This window comes from Micromys minutus, assembly GCF_963924665.1.
Source record: "Micromys minutus genome assembly, chromosome: 6".
Classification (NCBI taxonomy): domain Eukaryota; kingdom Metazoa; phylum Chordata; class Mammalia; order Rodentia; family Muridae; genus Micromys; species Micromys minutus.
In genome coordinates, this window is record NC_137975.1 from 81993593 (window position 1) to 82013673 (window position 20081).

The 20081-nt window shown below is 38.9% G+C and overlaps 1 protein-coding gene across 1 annotated transcript in view; it reads right to left on the reverse strand.

Annotated features, from left to right (window-relative positions):
* The window catches only part of GMDS (GDP-mannose 4,6-dehydratase), a 594697-nt gene extending 575600 nt beyond the window's left edge, over positions 1 to 19097 (reverse strand). The window contains exon 1 of the mRNA XM_080918622.1: positions 18896 to 19097. Within this exon, the coding sequence (XP_080774748.1) occupies positions 18896 to 18997 (102 nt within the window). The 5' untranslated portion in view covers positions 18998 to 19097. The remainder of the gene's footprint in view (positions 1 to 18895) is intronic.
* Positions 19098 to 20081: the final 984 nt, after the last annotated feature.

Here is a 20081-nt window from a genome sequence, read left to right on the forward strand (position 1 = left end):
TAAGCTGATGTTTTTTGTGCAATCTAAAAAAATGTCACCAGAGATTTTAGACAAGATCCCTAGGAAATCTTTACGAGGGTTCTGAGACTCAGTGAAGTGAATTATTTACTTTTTATTCTCAGCAAACAAGCAGTGAGATGGTTCCAATGTACTTTACACACTAATGGAGAACCTATGATATATGTTTAATCCATTCTTTGACAAGATACCAAAAAGTTATTAGATCAATTTACATAGCTAAAACTAGAACCTAGTGGTCAAACATGTCTTTATTATACCTTAGTGAATGAAATATTCTCTTAACGAAAGGACTGAAAACAAAAAATATTTCCTTCATTACGCTCTCATTTTTAATTGTTTCACACTTGGACACTATACTTTTAAAACCTGCCTACTTAAAAACTGGAAGCTACTGACATTCAGGATTCCTATTCACTCATTCATTCATTCGTTCATTCATTTTCATTGTCATTTTCATTTTCTCAGATGTAAAACGCAATATCTCAAGAAATATCTTATCCCTAGTGCTACTTCTTTTTTTTTAATTGAACAACGTTATTTTAAAAACCAAAAATAAATGTACAGATTTTTTTTTGCAAAAAAGTATACAAATACATTTTTGTCATTGCTTGGCATTTTTTTAAGGTTTGATAATGTGCATTAAGATCTTACTAGTTACAATGAGCATAAAGTACATGTAAAACAAGATGTAACCTGGAATTAGTCAAAGTTTTCTTGGTGTATAAGGACTAAACATGATGGTTTTTTCTTTTCATTTTTTTTTATTTTTTTGAACTTCACACAGTCTGTGAGTTGTTTCTGGGGTGTTCAGAGCTTTCTGGGATTAGTATCCAATTATCAGTGACTGCATATTATGTCTGCTCTTTTGTGACTGGGTCATCTCACTCAGGATAATATTCTCTAGATGCATCCATTTTCTTAAGAATATCCTTAAGTCATTCTTTCTGATGGCTAAGTAGAACTCCATTGGGTTAATTTACCACAATTTTTATATCCATTTATCTACTGAAAGACTTCAGGATTCTTTCCAGCTTCTGGCTATGATAAATAGAGATGCTATGAACATTGTGGTGTATGTGTCTTTGTTGTATGTTGTAGTATCTCGGGTAAATGCACAGAAGTGGAATAACTGGGTCTTTAGGTAGTACTATGGCCAATTTTCTGGGGCATCACCAGACTGATTGCCAGAGTGGTTGTACCAGTTTACAGCCCCAAAATCAGTGGGGAAGTGTTCTTCTTTCTCCGCATCCTCGCCAACATCTGCTGTCATCTGAATTTTTGATCTTAGCCATTCTGACTGGTGTGAGGTGGAATCTGAGGGTTGTTTTGATTTGCATTTCCCTGATGGCTAATGATGTTGAGCACTTCCATAGATGCTTCTCAGCCATTCAATATTCCTCAATTGAGAAATTTTTGTTTAGCTCTGTACCCCATTTTTAATAGGGTTGTTTGATTCTCTGGTGTCTAGCTTCTTGAGTTCTTTGTATACCTTGGACATTAGGCCTCTATCTGATGTGGGGTTGGTAAAGATCTTTCCCCACTCTGTTGGCTGCTTTTGGTTTTCTTGAGAGTGTCCTTAGCCTTACAGAAACTTTGCAATCTCATTCAGTGCCATTTGCCAATCTTTGACCTAAGAGCACTAGTCATCTGTGTTCTGTTCAGAAAATTTTCTCCTGTGCCTATGTGTTCTAAGGTTTTCTCTTCTTTCTCTTCTAATAATTGCAGTGTACCTGGTTTAATGTGGAGATCTTTGATCTACTTGCACTTGAGCTTTGTACAAGGAGATAAGAAAGGGTCTATTTTCATTCTCTGCATGCTGTGTGCCAGTTGGACCAGCATCATTTGTTGAAGAAGCTGTCCTTTTTCGATTGAATGCTTACAGCTGCTTTGTCAAAAATCAACTGACAATATATGTAAGGGCTCATTTCTGGATCTTCTATTCTATTCCATTGATACATGTAACTGTCTCTGTATCAGTACCATGTAGTGTTTAGCACAATTGCCTTGTAATATAGCTTGAGGTCAGGGATAGTGATACCTGCAGATGTTCTCTTGTTGTTGAGGATGGATTTCGCTATTCTAGATCTTTTGTTATTCCAGATGAAATTGCACATTGCTCTTTCAAACTCTATGAAGAATTTGGTTGGAATTTTGATGGGGATTGCATTGAATCTGTAGATTGCTTTTGGTAAGATGGCCATTTTTACAATGTTAATTCTTCCAATCCATGAGCATGGGAGATCATTCCATTTTCTGAGATCTTTCTCCATTTCCTTCTTTAGAGGTTTGAAGTTCTTGTCGTACAGGTCCTTCACTTGCTTAGTTAGAGTCACACCAAGGTATTTCATACTGTTTGTGACTATTGTGAAAGATATCTGTTCCCTAAATTCTTTCTCCATGTTTGTCTTTGAATAGAGGAAGGCTACTGATTTGTCAATTTTAAATACAACCACATTGCTGAACTTGTTTGTCAACTGTACAAGTTCTATGGTGGAATTTTTGGGGTGACTTAAGTACACTATCATGTTATCTACAAATAGTGATGTTTTTACTTCTTTCTTTCCGATTTGTATCCCCTTGATCTCCTTTTGCTAATTGCTCCAGCCAGGACTTCCAGTACTATGTTGAATAGATAGGGGGAGAGTGGGCAGCCTTGTCGAGTCCCTGATTTTAGTGGGATTGCTTCAAGTTTCTCACCTTTAAGTTTGATGTTCGCTGTTGGTTTACTGTATATTGCTTTTAATATGTTTAGGTATGGACCTTGGATTCCTGTTCTTTCCAGGACTTTTAACATGAAGGGGTGTTGGATTTTTGTCAAATGCTTTCTCAGCATCTAGTGAGATGACCATGTGATTTTGATCTTTGAGTTTATTTATATGGTGGATTACATTGATGGATTTCCTTATATTAAACCATCCCTGCATCCCAGGGATGAAGCCTACTTGGTCATGGTGAATGATCGTTTTGATGTGTTCTTAGATTCGGTTTGCAAGGATTTTGTTGAGTATTTTTGCATCAATGTTCATAAGTGAGATTGGTCTGAAGTTCTCTTTCCTTGTAGAGTCTTTGTGTGGTTTAGGTACGAGGGTTATTGTAGCCTCAAAAAATGAGTTAGGTAGTATTCCATCTGATTCAATCTTGTGGAATAGTTTGGAGAGTGTTGGTGTTATATCCCCAATAAATGTCTGATAAAATTCTGCACTGAACCCGACTGGCCTGGGCTTTTTTTTGGTTGGGAGGCTTTTGATGACTTCTATTTCTTTAGGTGTTATAGGGTTATTTAGATGGTTTACTTGGTCCTGGTTTAACTTTGGGATCTTGTATCTCTCTAGGGATTTATCCATTTCCTCCAGATTTTCCAATTTTGTGGAGTATAAGATTTTGTAGTAGGATCTGATGATTTCTTGAATTTCCTCAGTTTCAGTTGTTATGTGCCCACTTTCCTTTCTGATTTTGTTAATTTGTATACTCTCTCTTTGCCCTCTAGTTAGTCTGGCTAGGGGTTTATCAATCTTGTTGATTTTCTCAAAGAACCAACTCTTGGTTTTGTTGATTTTTTCAATGGTTCTTTTTGATTCTATTTGGTCTATTTCTGCCCTAATTTTGATTATTTCTTGCCGTCTCCTCTTTTTGGGTATATCTGCTTCCTTTTGTTCTAGGGCTTTTAGCTGTGCTGTCAGGTTGCTGATGTAAGCTCTCTCCAGTTTCTTTTTGGAAGCACTTAGGGCTATGAGTTTTCCTCTCAGTACTGCTTTCATTGCATCCCATAGGTTTGGGTATGTTGTGTTTTCGTTTTCATTGAATTCTAGAAAATCCTTAATTCCTTTTTTTATTTCTTCTTTGAACCTGTAATCGTTTAACAGAGCGTTTTTTAGTTTACATGTGTATGTGGGCTTTTTGTTTTTGTTGTTGTTAAAGACTAGCCGTAGACCATGGTGATCTTAGAGGATGCATGGGAGTGTTTCAATCTTCTTATATCGATTGAGGCTCACTCTGTGTCCAATTATGTGGTCAATTTTCGAGAAGGTTCCATGGGGTGATGAGAAGAAGGTGTATTCTTTTACTTTAGGATAATATGTTCTGTATATATCTATTGATTCTAGTTGGTTCAAAGTCTCTGCTAGTTTTGCTGTGTCCTTGTTCAGTTTCTGTTTCCATGATCTGTCCATTGGAGAGAGTGGGGTATTAAAGTCTCCCACTATTATTGTGTGCGGTGAAATGTATTTTTTGAGCTTTAGTAGGGTTTCTTTTATGAATGTGGGTGCTTTTTTATTTGGAGCTTATATGTTAAAAATTGAGAGTTTCTCCTGACAGATTTCCCCGGTAATGAGTAAAAAGTGTCCTTCCTTATCTTTTTTGATAATTTTTGGTTGGAAATTTACTTTATTCGATATTAGAATAGCCACTCCAGCTTGCTTCTTAGAGCTGTTTGCTTGGAACTTTTTTTCCCACCCTTTTACTCTGAGATAGTGTCTGTCTTTGTCTCTGAGATGAGTTTCCTGTATGCAGCAAAAGGCTGGATTTTGTTTATGTATCCAGTCTGATAGCCTATGTCTCTTTATTGGGGAGTTGAGTCCATTTATGTTAATAGATATCAAGGAATAGTTGTTTCTGTTTCCTGCCATTATTTCTTTTTTGGGTTGAGTTGTGTCTGTGTCTTTTTCTTCTTTTAGTTTTCTTGTTTAAGAGTTTTCTTGTTTTTACTAGGCTGTATTTTCCCTCATTGTATTGGGTTTTCCACTTATAATTCGTTGTAGTGCTGGGTTTGTGGTCAGATATTGTGTAAATTTTGATTTGTCTTGAAATATCTTCATCTCTCCATCAATGGTGATTTATAGTTTTGCTGGGTATAGCAGCTTGGGCTGGGACTTGTGCTCTCTTAGGGTGTGCATGATGTCTGTCCAGGCTCTTCTAGCTTTCATAGTCTCTGTTGAGAAATCGGGTGTGAGTCTGATTGGCCTGCCTTTATATGTTACCTGACCTTTTTCCCTTACTGCTTTTAGTATTCTTTCTTTGCTTTGGGCACTTGATGTTTTTACTATTATGTGTCGGGAGTTATTTCTTTTCTGGTCCAACCTATTTGGAGTTCTGAAAGCTTCTTTTATGCTCGTGGTCATCTCATTCTTGAGGGTAGGGAAGTTTTCTTCTACGATTTTATTGAAGATATTTACTGTGCCTCTTAGTTGATACTCTTCTCCCTCTTCTATTCCTATTATCCTTAGGTTCGGTCTTCTCATTGTGTCCTGGATTTCCTGGACATTTTGGGTTAGGAGCTTTTTGGTTTTTGCATCTTCTCTGGCTGTTTTGTCTATGTTTATAATGTTGTCTTCTGCCCTGGAGATTCTCTCTTCCATCTCTTGTAATCTATTGGAAATGCTTGCTTCTGTGACTCCTGATTTCTTTTTTAGGTGTTCTACCTCTAGGGTTATCTCTTTTTCTGTTTTCTTTATCATGTCAATTTCCGTTTTAAATTCCCTCTTCCATTCCTTCATCTCTTTGATTCTGTTTTTCTCTAGTTCTTTGAGTTCTTTGAGTGTTTTTCTTGTTTCCTCTTTAAAAGCTTCTGAATCTTTTTGCTTTCCCTCCCGTTCTTGCTTAAGTATCTCTATCAGCATCTTGAGGTATGATTTCAGGTCTGTGTCTTCCTTTTCTGGAGTGTTTGGAATTCCGATGTTTTCTCTTATGGGAGAGCTGGGTTCTGGTGTTGCCAGGTTGTCTGGTTTCCTTGGGATATACTCTTTTGCTTTCCTCTTGCCATTTTGTTGTCAGTGATATGTTCTTGCCTTTCCCTTGTATCTGGTCTGTGTCCCTGGATCTCCACTGGTCCATGTGGCAGATGGGTTGAGCCCTGTTTTATGCCTCAGAGTTGCCGGGTGGGAACAGAAGTTCCAAAGTTCTGTTCCTGGTAGCTGGATCAGGCAGGGCAGGGCAGGGCAAGGCAGGGGGTGCACTTTCCGTGTGCACTCCGCAGAGATCTCTCTGCTTCCTGGCATCCCAGGTCTCCCACCCACCAGTTGCTCAGCCTCTACGAGCCACCGTTCCGGGTGGCAGATGGGCCAGGTTCCGCTCTCGGGCTTTTGTTTGACTTTGTCGTTATTAAAGACCAGCTTTGGACCATGGTGATCTGATAGAATGCATGGGCGTATTTCAATCTTCTTATATCTATTGAGGCTTGTTTTGTGACCGATTATATGGACAATTTTGGAGAAGGTGCCCTGAGGTTTTGGGACTAAGGTATATTCTTTTGTTTTAAGATGAAATGTTCTGTACATGTCTATTAATTACGGTTGGTTCATAACCTCTTCTAGTTTCGCTGTGTCCTTGTTCAGTTTCTGTTTCCATGATTTTTTCAATGATGAGAGTGAGGTGGTAAGGTATCCCACTATTATTGTGTGGGGCGCAGTGTATTTTTTGAGCTTTAGTGGGGTTTCTTTTATGAATATGGGTGCTCTTGTATTTAGAGCATATATTTTAAGGATTGAGAGTTTCTCCTGACAAAATTTCCCTGTAATGATTAAAAAGTGTCCTTCATTATCTTTTTTGATAACTTTTGGTTGAAAATTTACATTATTCAATATTAGAATGGTCACTCCAGCTTGCTTCTTGGGGCCGTTTGCTTGGAAGGTTTTTTGCCAACCTTTTACTCTGTCTTTGTCTCTGAGATGTGTTTCCTGTATGCAACAAAATGCTGAATTCTGTTTATGTATCCAGTCTGATAGCCTATATCTTTTTATTGGGGATTTGAGTCCATGTATGTTAACAGATATTAAGGAATAACGGTTGCTGTTTCTTGCTATTTTTGCTTTTGGAAGTAGAATCGTGGCTGTGTGTCTTTCTTCTTTTGGTTTTCTTGCTTAGGTATTTTCTTGTTTTTACTAGGATGTAGTTCCCCTCATTGTATTGGGTTTTCCACCTATAATTCGTTGTAGTGCTGGGTTTTTGGTCAGATATTGTGTAAATTTAGTTTTATCTTGGAATATCTTGGTCTCTTTATCTATGGTGATTGAGAGTTTTGCTGGGGATAGCAGCTTGGGCTGACACATGTGTTCTTCTAGGGTCTGCATGATGTCAGTCCAGGATCTTCTAGCTTTCATAGTCTCTGTTGAGAAATCGGGTGTGATTCTGATTGGTCTGCCTTTATATGTTACCTGACAGTTTTCCCTTACTGTTTTTAGTATTCTTTCTTTGTTTTGGGCACTTAACATTTTGACTATTATGTGTCAGGAGGAATTTCTTTTCTGGTCCACTCTATTTGGAGTTCTGTAGGCATCTTATATGCTCTAGGTCATCTCATTCTTAAGGGTAGGGAAGTTTTCTTCTACGATTTTGTTGGAGATATTTACTGTGCCTCTTAGTTGATATTCTTCTCCCTCTCCTATTCCTATTATCCTTACGGTTGGTCTTTTCATTGTGTCCTGGATCTCCTGGACATTTTGGGTTAGGAGCTTTTTGGTTTTTGCATCTTCTCTGACTGTTTTGTCTATGTTTTCAATGTTGTCTTCGGCCCCTGGGATTCTTTCTTCCATCTCTTGTAGTTTATTGGTAATGCTTGCATCTGTGACTCCTGATTTCTTTTTTAGGTGTTCTACCTCTAGGGTTATCTCTTTTAGTGTTTTCTTTATTGTGTCAATTTCAGTTTTAAATTCCTTCTTCCATTCCTTCATCTCTTTGGTTCTGTTTTCCTCTAGTTTTTTGAGTTCTTTGAGTGTTTTTCTTGTTTCCTCTTTAAAAGCTTTTGATTCTTTTTGCTTTTCCTACCATTCTTGTTCACGGATCTCTATCATTGTCTTGAGGTATGATTTTAGGTCTTCGTCTTCTTTTTCTGGAGTGTTTGACATTCCGCTGTTTGATGTGATGGGAGAGCTGGGTTCTGGTGTTGCCAGGTTGTTTGGTTTCCCTGAGGTAAGTTCTTTCGCTTTCCTCTTGCCATCTTGTTGTTTGTGATTATACATGGTCTTGTTGTCGGTGATTGGTTCTTGTCTCTCCCGTGTACCTGTCCTGTTTCCCTGGATCTCGGCTGTTCCTGGTGGCATATGGCCTGAGTGCCTGTTCTCCAAGCATGGGCAGCCATGTGGAAACAGAGACCCTAAGGCAGGGTTCCTGCTCCCCTGAACCAATGGGGGTGTGTACTTTCCGAGCTCGGCTCAGACCTCTCTGCTCCCCAGCTACTCGGAGTGCATTCTCACCAGGCCTGTGTCCCTGGATCTCTGCTGTTCCTAGTGCCAAATGGCCTGAGCACCTTTTCTGCCTCCTTGAAATTTTCTTCCCTACCACAACCTCCCTATGTCATCTAGTCTACTTCCACATGCTCTTAAAGGACCTGGAAAGCAGTTTCTGATCCTTCCCAACAGTCAGCAGTCATTATAACCTATTAATTTTTACCCAGTTTCAATAAAAGAACTTACTGGGAAGCAATGGAAACCACTCTGCTGCAAAATGAATTCACAAAGTGATCCATAAAGGCAACATGCAGACTGAAGAGCAGACTGAGAGCCTGCATAACCAGAGAGAGTACCCACAAGCTCACAGCAGAGTACTCATCAAAGAACAGCACTAATGCAGAGACCAATCCACTAGACCTCTAGAATCCTTTTCTTCTCTTGTTTCTGTCAATGCAAAGAAACTTTTTACTCTTGTCATTATACATACTAAGTGTTCCTTAGGGTCATATATCCTAGCACATTCCTGTAACCGCAGTACTGAGGGAAGTAGGATGAATGAGAATTCAGTATCAGTCAGGGCTACACACAAAGACCCTGACTGAAAAAATAACTAATCTCTGGTAGACTTCAATGCCCTTAAGAGAAGAAAAAGTATCCTCCATTCTCAGTCAAATTTTAAAAGTAGAGCTAAGACCTGTTGCACTAACTCTACTCTGGCTGCTGTTCCTATAACTCCCTGAAATCTCCAAATAACTTCCTGCTTGCCAAATCAAAAGGTGCTTTTCAGGCCTAGTTCTTTTTGATGCTGTGTGAAACACTTGTAATACTAAGTAAGCCTCCTTACACCTCGGTCCTGTAACTCCTCCATGGGGATATACCAACAAGAACTGAAAGCAGGTGCTCAGTTACTTACAAAGGAATGTTCAAAAAGCACTATTCCCAAGTGTCAAAAGATGAATAACACACATCACCATCAACAGGTAATTGAATAAACAAAATATGGCATGTCTACACATATAGTGGTATACTATTTAGCCATAAAAGGAAATGAAGTTCTGACCCATGCTACAGCATAAAAGCATAACTGCTATTTTTATCACTCAATATCTTCAATGTGGCAGTATGGGAAGTGGAGCTGAGTTGACAATGTCTGGGTTGTAGTGAGACAGCTTCTATGACAGATGAGTGACATCTTGATTTCGGGGGACTACACTAGTTACTACAAGAGCATATTATTATAAACAGAAGTGAGCTTTCTCTGGCTTCCTCTGTTGCCATGAGATCTCTCTTATCCACACAAACTTGCTTTCCTCAAGGAATTAAAACAGCAGCATATGATCCTTACAAAATGTAAATCTTATACTTCCCAGTCTAAAACAGTGAGCCAAAATAACCCTCTTTCCTTTAGAAATGTATCCAGTCTAAGGCTGTTCTATAGCGATTAAAAACAAAACTCAACAATTTTACTCAGTGATAGAAACTATAAAGAAAGGCCACATATCTCATAACCATCTATACATTTCCAGCATGAAGAAATCCAGAGATAATAAGAATGGAATAACATTTTAAAGTTATAGAAAATATTACAGAATATTACTAGACGTAATAGTGGTTATATAACATGATCATAATAAACATACTAAATGTCTCACTAATGGTAAATTTATATTATTATATTTTTTTCCAACCCCCAAAAACCTCAAAATGCTCAGGCCTCCTTGGTTCCTGTCATTCACTACTCTTTTGTCCCTTTCTGTCCCTTACACTTGCCCCTCCTTCTAGAGATAGCATCTACATTTATAACAATCTAGTTATCTTATTGAGGAATATGGCTCTATACTACATTTGGCAAAAAGCTTCAGTAATGATCCACATTGTAAATACTTGAGGCTCTGTAAGGCACAGTATCTGCTGTAGCTATTCAACTCTGGAAAATGAAACTATTGAAACAAACAGGTATGGCTATGCCCCAGTATACAACCATTAACAAAAATGTGTGACAACTAGGTTCAGCCCAGAGGTTCCAGTTGTCAGATCCCCTCCAAAGCATGACACCTACAATTACAGTTTTCTTTCACCTAGTACATTTTTTTCAAGTTTTATAGAGTTAATAGTGAATTCAGAGTATTCAACAAATACTTATTTGGAACCTACCATATTCTAAGCACTGTGCTAAGAACACAGTAGTAAAATAGCCCTTGTTCTCATGGACACTGACAGCCTAAAAGTCATTTATGCTAGATACAAACACAAACAGGAAGCAAAGCCTTTTCCCTACAGACTCCCCTTCACTGAATCCAGTGGGGGAGGGGTATTTCTTTTGATTCTCCTATTACAAACCTTATTACTCCTTTTTATGAGGTCCCACTTACCTAAGGAAAGCACATCTTAAATAATCAAATCATTTTTATGAGGTCCTACTTACCTAAGCAAAAGCATTGGTCACTGGTGTTCTGAACTATCTTTTCAAGAATACTTTGATAGCCTTTAAAATAGTCAGTAACTGTCTCTGGAGCAAAGGTATTTCTGTTCTATCTAAAATAATATTTAATGTTTCCCTCAGGCAAAGACTGGACATATTTACTAGCTGACTGCTTTCTGCTGCTGTAATAAAACATGACCTAAAGCAACATGGAAAGAAGGGGTTTATTTCATCTTGTATCTTACAGACCATCATGAAGGGAAGGCAGCACAGAAACCTGGAGGCAAGAACTAAAGTACAGCCAAGGAGAAATACTGCTTACTGATTTGTTCTTTAGGTCTTGCTCAGCCTGCTTTTATATACAACCCAGTACCCCATGTCAAGTTATGCCTTCCCACATTAATCATTAATCAAGAAAATGCCTATAGACTTTCCTACTGGCCAACCTGACTAAGGAAAATTCTAAAACGAGTTTCCTTCTCCCAAGATGACTCTAGTTTGTGTCAAGTTGACAAATACTAACCAGCACACTAGCAGTCTCCATAAAAAGATTAGCATTTTCTAGTTGGGTATGGAAGCTCATTCGAGTAATCCAAGATGCATATGAATACTTGTTTCCAAGTATTTTCAAGACTAGTCTGGGAAACATAGCAAGATCTCACATCAATAATAATCATAATAATTGGGAGTCTTATAACCTCATATTTTCTCAATTGTGGTGCAGAACCAAAAAACAGCACCTTTCATCTAAGCTCAGCATGCCACCCTAAGAATCTTAGGAGCAAAGAAGAATGCTATGAAAACAACTGCACAGAGATGAATTCATACTGCCTAGAGGGCTATAAGAAATTATGGCGTTTGTCCCTGACCCTTACATCTTCTGTCACCATGCATAGAACTGTAAGTTATCTTGTTAGTCTCCAAGTGTGGAGAAATACCAGAATTCCAATAACTCTTGACAATCAAGGCTCCTGTTACCTTTCTCCTTTGAATTACTCATTCAAGCAGGAGCTATTTGCATTTTAACCAACAGGTCTTTTCCAACCATGATTACATTTTGAAAGAGTCCACTATAAGTCTACAAAGAGATCTACATCTATCATTACTAAAAAAAATTCTACTGGTATTTGAATATACCTACAAAATTTCAATGTATTATAGATAAAGAAGTCTATAAATATTGAGTTGGTTAGGATGGCTCTGTGGGTAAATGTGCTTGTCACCAAACATGTCAAGCTGAGTTCAAGCCCCAGGTCCCACAGGACAGGAGGAAAGATCCTACTCCTAAAAATTATCATCTGACATCCATAAATGAGCCATAGTTTACATGACACCTTCACCTATACAGTCATAATAAAAATAAATGTTTAAAAAGTAAATAAATGCAGTTTTAAAAATTCTTTTATGAAAGGCTAGTCAACCTAAGGGTGCAGCCAAGAAACTCAAAAAAATATGTCTTAATTTAAAAAGAAAACTAATGTGGCAAACTAGAAACTTTTTCACTCTGTGTTAGGAACATGTTTCTGTTAAACATAATCTAGCAAGTCATTCACACTACAATCAACCCTAATGCACAAGCATTTATATCATACTTTCAGAGGTAAAATTTCTCTATTTTCTTAAAATATCTTTCTTTTTCAGCTTAAAGTCAAAACAATTAATATGAAGGTCTGAGAAAGAATTTCTCCAAAATTCACAAGTAGTACTTCTTTAAAAGTATCATCTGAACAGTCCAGAGGTAAAGAAAAAAAAAAAAAAAGGTAAATGCCTTTCAGCAAAGAAAGTCTGTGTATATAAAATCTAACTCTAATTCTGTAAAATATCCTTCTATACAATTGAACACCAAAGTGATGTTCTAGATTTGGCACAAGAACTATTTATCAGTTTCACACATCACCATCACCAAAAAGCATTCTGGACAGGGGCTAAGAGAAGAGCAAGCAACCCATCAGGGCACTCTTAAGACTTCAATATGTGAGTGCTATGCTGTCGATATTGTCTAGGGTGTTACAAGAAAGGGGACCATGATATTGTACCATCATCACAAGAATGCATTTTTAAATACCTTATATGTTATTTGAACTTAAACAGTGTGTTCTTACCTCAAATCCAAGGAAACACAGTACTTCAACTATTCTCACAAAATCTAAAACTAAGATTAAAATTAACATTCTCCCCAGTGGCTGCAGCTCTGTTTATGGTAATGCCAACCAAGTAAGTCTCCAGAACTGTCTTAAGGTCAATTATCTTCCACTTCTAAGGTTCCTATATGCAGTTTATCACAAAGCATTGCTGTACCCCATTCTCTCTCCTTTACAATTAGGCATGTTCTCATCCTCTGTCTTATAATTCATAATTCAAGAGCTGGCTTTCCAGCCTCCATTCTTTTATTATTTCAAAGTTATCCTGCAAGCTACATCCTAAATCCATCCTCTCAATCCTCCTTATCTTGAGAAAATTTGAAATGGTAAGATTTACCATTCTATAACGTTTCTATACTGTATATTTATCATTATAATCAACATTTCTAGCTTGTAATCAGTTTATGATGTCTATATATTTAATCCCTTCTTCAAAATGAGGAAATGAAGCATCAAGAAGACCAACTAGATTGCCTAGAAAGACTAGGGAGGTGGCACACTTTTTTCATTGAACTTGTTTTTGAAAGCAGGATTTTAGTTTAGATTTCAGCCAGAACCAGGACTCAGTTCTATTTGCTGTATGTTTCTCTGACAGGCTATTTCATATGCCATTATGTCAAGCCCTTCTATCTGCCTTTCAAGGCCTCACAACAACAACAACAACAACAACAAAATTAGTTTTGGCCCATCAATGAATGTGGCCTTTAAACTATGTAATCATGAGATGGCAAGCCACCAATGTTAAGAATGAGAAATTAAAAAAGAAGAATAAAAATGCAATATTTCAACTATCTCTTTTTCTTTTTATGAATATTAAAAATATATAAACATTTGTTTGAACCTCAGGTTCATATAGTTGAAAGGATTTGGGGGGGTCCTTTCCTTTTTAAACAAGGTTTCTCAGTGTATTCCTTGCCGTCTACTTGAGAATTTTATTTTAGTAAATATTTACGGAGATGTAAATATTTTCACTGTGTGAAAAATATTCATGATTCATTTTAAAAGTAAAATAAAGCAGCCTACAGTTAATGCCTCAGTGGTACATCTTCACAGTGAGCACGGTACCATGTTCCTGTAATCCACGTGATCTTGAGGCACAAAACCATCTGTAATCAAGTTCAAAGCCACCTGAGCAAACTCAGTAAGATCCAATTTTTACTTTTTTTGTAATTACATGTATATATGTGTGTCTATATGGAGGTTTGTGCATTCAGGTGGCCCTCAAAGACTAGAAAAAAATATCAAATGCCCTAGAGCAGGAGCAAGTGAGCTTCCTAGACATGGGTGCTGGAAACCGAACTCAGGTCCTATGCAAGAGTCTCTAACAGCCCCCTTGAGACCCATCCCAATAACCCTTCAGAATTAATTCGTTCTCAAACATGGCATTTATAATCAGAAACTCCCTTGGTAAAAGATGTTCAATTCAGCCAAGACTGCTGATAAAAATCTATGATGCCAATCACTTGGGGTGAAGAGGTGGCAAAAAGACAACAAGTTCAATGTCTACTTGAGCCCAAGGCAACTTAGTGAGACCTGTCTTTTAAAAAAGAAAAAGGAAAATGGACTTTGAGTGGGGCACCTCAGTGGAGATGTTCAATTAACATGTTGTGTTAATGATATTTTACATGATTTTTAAGGGCAAGTCTCCTTGTAATAGTAATAAATTTATTATAATAGCAATGAATTATCACAGGAATAAAATTATTTATCTCACAGCTAACCCATTAGTCTATCAAGTACTTGAAGAAAAATCACATTTATTTTGTCCATTGCCACATCCCCAGCACCGATCTCTGCACACAGTACATCTCCATAAATATTTTCTAAAATAAAACTCTCAGATAGCGAGGGATACACAGAAAAACCCTGTCTCAAAAAGAAAAAAAAAAAAAAAACAACAACAATAAAAAAAATCTTTCAACTTTATGAACTTTTCTTCAAGAAAGGTTCAAACAAATGTTTATGAATTTTTATTATTCATTAAAAAAAGAGATACCAGGAATTTTGAAAATCCTTCTTTACAGTCCCCCAAGAAACAACAAGAAAAACAAACAAGGACAACAACAACAACCCCACATTCTTTGTTGATCTTTGTTTATTTTATACAAAACTATAGTCAGTATATAATGGTAAAGTCACAACACTATATACTTGCAACAGACTAGAATCATATGGTAACCTTTCACCTTACAAGCTAAGAAACCAACTCAGAAAACAATAAAGGCACACAATTAACTGAAGCTAAAATCCAGCCTCTGACCCTCCATATACAACATGTCAATTCATTACATGTAATGTTAAAATACACAGCAGTCTGATAAAAGCAGGACAATGCTCAAGACATCCCTTTCATCTCCAAATATGACAAACCTTTCATCCAAAGACTGTATGTAAATCCCAGCAAGGAAGATTTAGAGTGGAAGTTACTGTTCACAATCCTCTCATAAGATAAGACAAGATCTGCTTTGTACATTTAGTCCATAAGACACACTGGACCCAAGTCGGCTGGCATAGTAGAACTCTGTATTCTTGCATTTGGTTCGAACACCAGAAAACTTTCCCTCCTGGCTATGCATTCCTCAAGAAAAGCAAGACTCATGCCAATGCCTTTCCATTCAGCTTCCTTTGCTAAAATTCAACAAAACAGTTATTGTTATCTCCCTAAAGGAAAATTCATTCTCAGAGTAAAGAAAGGCTCATACTGTGTAGCAAACTGACCAAAAGCCATGTGGCATAGAAGTAGTTACACAGCAATTCAAGCCCAAGTTAGTCTAGAAACCCAACTCATTCTGTTCCACTCTGCAACTGTCTTAGTCAGTCTTCATAATTTATCATCAACATGTTCACGCCAAAGAATTAACTGAAATGACTCAAATGTCAGTACAATAAATGATCCCAAAACTAAAATCAAATGGGGACATATAATACAATAAATGATCGAGCTTATTTAGTTACTGTAATCTACCAACCTGTAAATTATAAACTCTTAGAGGTTGGGAATGTAACTCAGTCCATAAGAGTGCTTTCCCTGAATGCACAGTATGCTTGGTGTGACCTCTAGTATCACATAAGCCATAGAGCAGATATGCAATGTAAGCCTGAAATGCCAGCACTGGGAAAGAGAAGTGGAAGTAGTGGCAGGAAATCAGGAATTCTAGTACATCCATAGTAGCCTGGAGTATACAAAACCCAATCTCAGAATAAAGACTCAAAATATTTAAATTTGATATATAATTTTACAGTTTAGTTATCTACCCTTAGAAATTATTTACTAATAATAATTCTAAACCTAGTAGAAAGCAAAATTATTGAGATTTGTACTTAAAATATGACTTTGCAAACTGATTCAATAATCTTAACTTGCTAACACTTCCATTATTAAGCACAGGATATCTGTACTAGAATGTAACCCTTTCTGTAAGAAATGATAAATTAATCAAGGAGGGGACCCTAGATTGAGCCTTAGCTATTTAGGAGAAAGAGAAATACTAAACTGTGAATAGGCCAAATGCAAGGCCTAAAAACAACACTGCCATCATTAGACAAGTGGGAGCTGGGAACCACTTATAATGAGCACACAATTGATCCTCTTCTATCCACCAAACTGGGTGCTGACATGAACACAGGATCTCAGAACTCACAGCACTCTCCAGATATAAATTTTCTCCAATAACGTACTTCCAAGGCACAGCACAGACAATAACTACCTTGGAGAATTACGTGAATTGGCTATTTCCAACCTTACTTCTATATATTACTATTTCATCCCAAAAATAATAATAATGGACTTCATTATTGGCTACTGCTCTTGAGGGTCAGTACTAAGAAGTTTATGGGTGGGAAAGGCTTTTTGCTGTCACTATTTTTTACCTCTTTACCTTTAGAACCCTTAGAGAAAAAAATGAGGAAAATGGTGGAGCTTCAACATACCTGTTAGGAGTCACAGTATTCCACTTCTCTAGCCTCCTTACTACAGCTTTCTGTACTAGCATTACCCAATGATCATAAAAAGCACTTCTCAGATTAATAGCCATTTTTAAAATTAAACTACTAGGCAAACACATGTTATCACAGTTGTAGTGGGTTGGCCTGATGCTGCTTGTATTCTAATGCTAAATATTGGTTTCTCAAGATGTGGTTCCCCCAATGAGCAGATTCTCAAGTACTCAAGTGATGCGATGTAAACCTTCCCCCCAATTTAACTAGTCCATAAAAGACTAGAGCCTGTGATTGGGCAGTAGAGGAAGAAAGGACTGGGGGTTCAGAGGAGGGGGTTATAGGTAGAGAGAGAAGGAAAAGAGGAAGAGAGAGGAGGAGGAAACCACCATGGACCAAAACTCCATGGCCAGGAGAAACATCAAATAACGAGGGGCATCATAGCTGGAGAATAAGTTAGTATAGCCCTAGATGTGCCCAAGGCATAGGACTTACAAACAAAATATCTGGATTGTGTGTCCTTTATAAGGGTCTATAAGATTGTAAATTCATGCTACACACAGTACTCATGTAGCTGAAGCAGGATGATTGCTATGAATTTGATGACAGTCTAGGCTACATACTGAATTACAGGTCTGCCTGCACTACATAGTGAACCCTGTCATTTAAAGAAATTTCTTGAGACCAGCAAACACACTTCCCAAAATTAGGAACTATCTGGGGTCATGTGAGACAAACTATATAAAGTGTTAGTCTTCCATAATCATTCTACTAAAGTTCATGACTCCTGAACCCTCACCCAAATAATTACCTACTAAGCATCCGGAATGCTGACAGGTAAATAGTTTACCTCATTCTTTAAATCAGATTTCTGCCAAGAAATCATCACCAAATAATCTTAGTTTGCCCACATACCTAGTGATGGTTTTTGTCTAACAAAAAGATTTAGGAGAGCCTGTTTCAAAGGATAGGCAAGGGTCGGAACCATAACAAACTGAGAAAGAGCTATCGACAGCACTACTCCCCCAATACTAAAATACACTCAGATATAGTGGCACATTAGATAGGCATATTGTGGATTCTGTAACACAAAGAAAGCCACTTAGGATCACAAGAACAGGTAAGACATTGTGGTGGTCTAAATAACAATGACCCTCATCTGCAAGAGATCTCTAGCTTTAGAAAAAAGAAACAACATGGGGGTGAGGAGGCACAGTTCAACGAAAGAGCACCACTGAGGGGTTCCTGACTTGATGTTTTCCTCAACCTTGGATCCTTTTCCTACCCTTCTATCTTAATAGTTTGAAAATGTTTATTGGATGTACCTTAAACAAGAAGCAATGATAACTGAAAGAATGGTCAGTATCTAATAACTGAAATATTCTAATGTCTGGGGAATGTATATCTGTTCTTCTGTAAAACGAGAGATACTTTCTACCTGTTGGGTAATTCAAACTCCTACACCTCAATTTCCACATCTTAAAGTGGAAATCAGGACTTTGTTGTGGAAACTAGTGAGTCATGATTAATCAAGTGACTATGATCTGGTAAGTATGCTGGTGTGGGCCATATTAGCTTTATTATCATCTTTGCCATGATTGCTTTAGCATTCCTTTGACAACCATCAGATGTCCTGGGATACACACAAAAAGAATGTCCTACAGCAATAAGGACATTACTTCAACACCCCTAAGTCTCACTCTACACAACTTGACAAGGCAGTGGTTGTCCCTATCTGTTGCAATATCTCTATGAGATTACTGTCATAAATTAGTCATGCCCAAAATAGGACATAGGGTCCCAACATTCAAGACACCCTAATTACCTCATCCAAGGAGTTCATGCCTTTGAAATTAGAAAAGCCAAGTCTCACTTTGGAACTCCACATACTGACAGATCCCTCATCTTTTTACTTCCCTGCACCAGGATGTGCAAAGTACGAAATTCCTTCCAAGAGCTCACTTGGGCTCCAGGAAGAAACTCCACAGTCACCCAGGGGACAGGTGAACAGAGTGGACCTGTGCACAGCACCAGTTCACACCCCAAGAACGATCAGAGAGCCATGCTGCTCAGACTGAAGCTGTCCGATCCCGCAGCCGCTGACACCTTCCGGGACTCGTGGAGCGCAGTTCCCCGTGGCACAGCGGCCCTGCGCAGGGAGGCGGCCCACGTGTCCCCGGGCTACAGGCCTCTCGTCCTCGCCCCGCACTCACCTGGCCGGTGATGCCGGTGATGAGAGCTACCTTCCTGAGCTTCCCCATCCCGCCATCCCCGGAGCCCTGGTAGCTCGAGCAGTTAGAGGGAACGTGAGCCATGTCGCCTCAGGCGAGTGAGTGTGCTGCCGAGAGGAAAGCGGAGTGGAACGAGCCGCAGGCTGGCAGGGACGAGGGGCGCGCGCCAGTCGCTTCACGGAGTTGCAACGGCCGCCACGGTCTGACAGGGCGCGCGGGAGGCCGGGCGTGGAGCAAGGGGCGGGACGGCTTAGCCGGGGCGGGCGGCGCGAGCCCGGCTGCGGCCTGGCTGGCGCCGCGTCACTCGCCCTAGCAGCGACGCGTCAGCGGCGCCCCCAAAAGCCCCGCCCCCGCCGGGGTCTCCGCACTGAGCCACGCCCCCTCCGGGGGCGGGGCCTGAGAGCGCCTGGCCCCTGGAAGAGGAAGGATGTGTGTCTGCCTTCAGGGTGAAGGATTTGGCCTGCTTGGGCCTTGGTCTCCTAGAATCCTGATTTCGCCCCAAGATACCAGGAGGAATGATGAACTGACATTCTCGGTAGGAAAAAGCTCTGAAATCCAAATGTAGGTATCCAAGGCTAAGGTCATCGACCTTATTAAATTTCTAGAAACCTGCTTCTAGAACAGTCAGTTGTGAGCAGTCGATTTTACATTTGTTGAGGGCACTAGGGCTTCAAGTCTATTCTGAGCTGTGAATCTTCTGTGAACATTAGCAGTTTGCTAAAGTTTGGAACTAGTTCGGAGGTTCCCAGTAATTCTATTCAAGGAACAGTATTTACTTCAAGGGCTGGAAGTTTCTGGCCCCACCCCTGTCCTGCAAAAAGAAACAATTGACAAAAATGCACAGGTCAGTGAAACCTGTACAAATTTCATGAGGTAGGGTTGTTGTAGCGTCTGTTGAATTTGCTTCTGTTTGGTAGATGCACACACTGACAGATTCACCGACTGAAAAAGACTAGCAAAGGATTCAGACATAGGGAGCAGAGTAAGGGGAAGAAACACACACATACATACCGTCCTGCTTATCTCTTCAATAAGCATCCTCAAATCGTCTTTCTAGTTGCAAACTGAGCTACCAGGACAGGGCCTAAATAGAACCTGCTAGATATGATACAAACCTGGAGTTCCAAAACCAGAGTGCCCAAACTCCTCAGAAACGCTCTAAACTTTA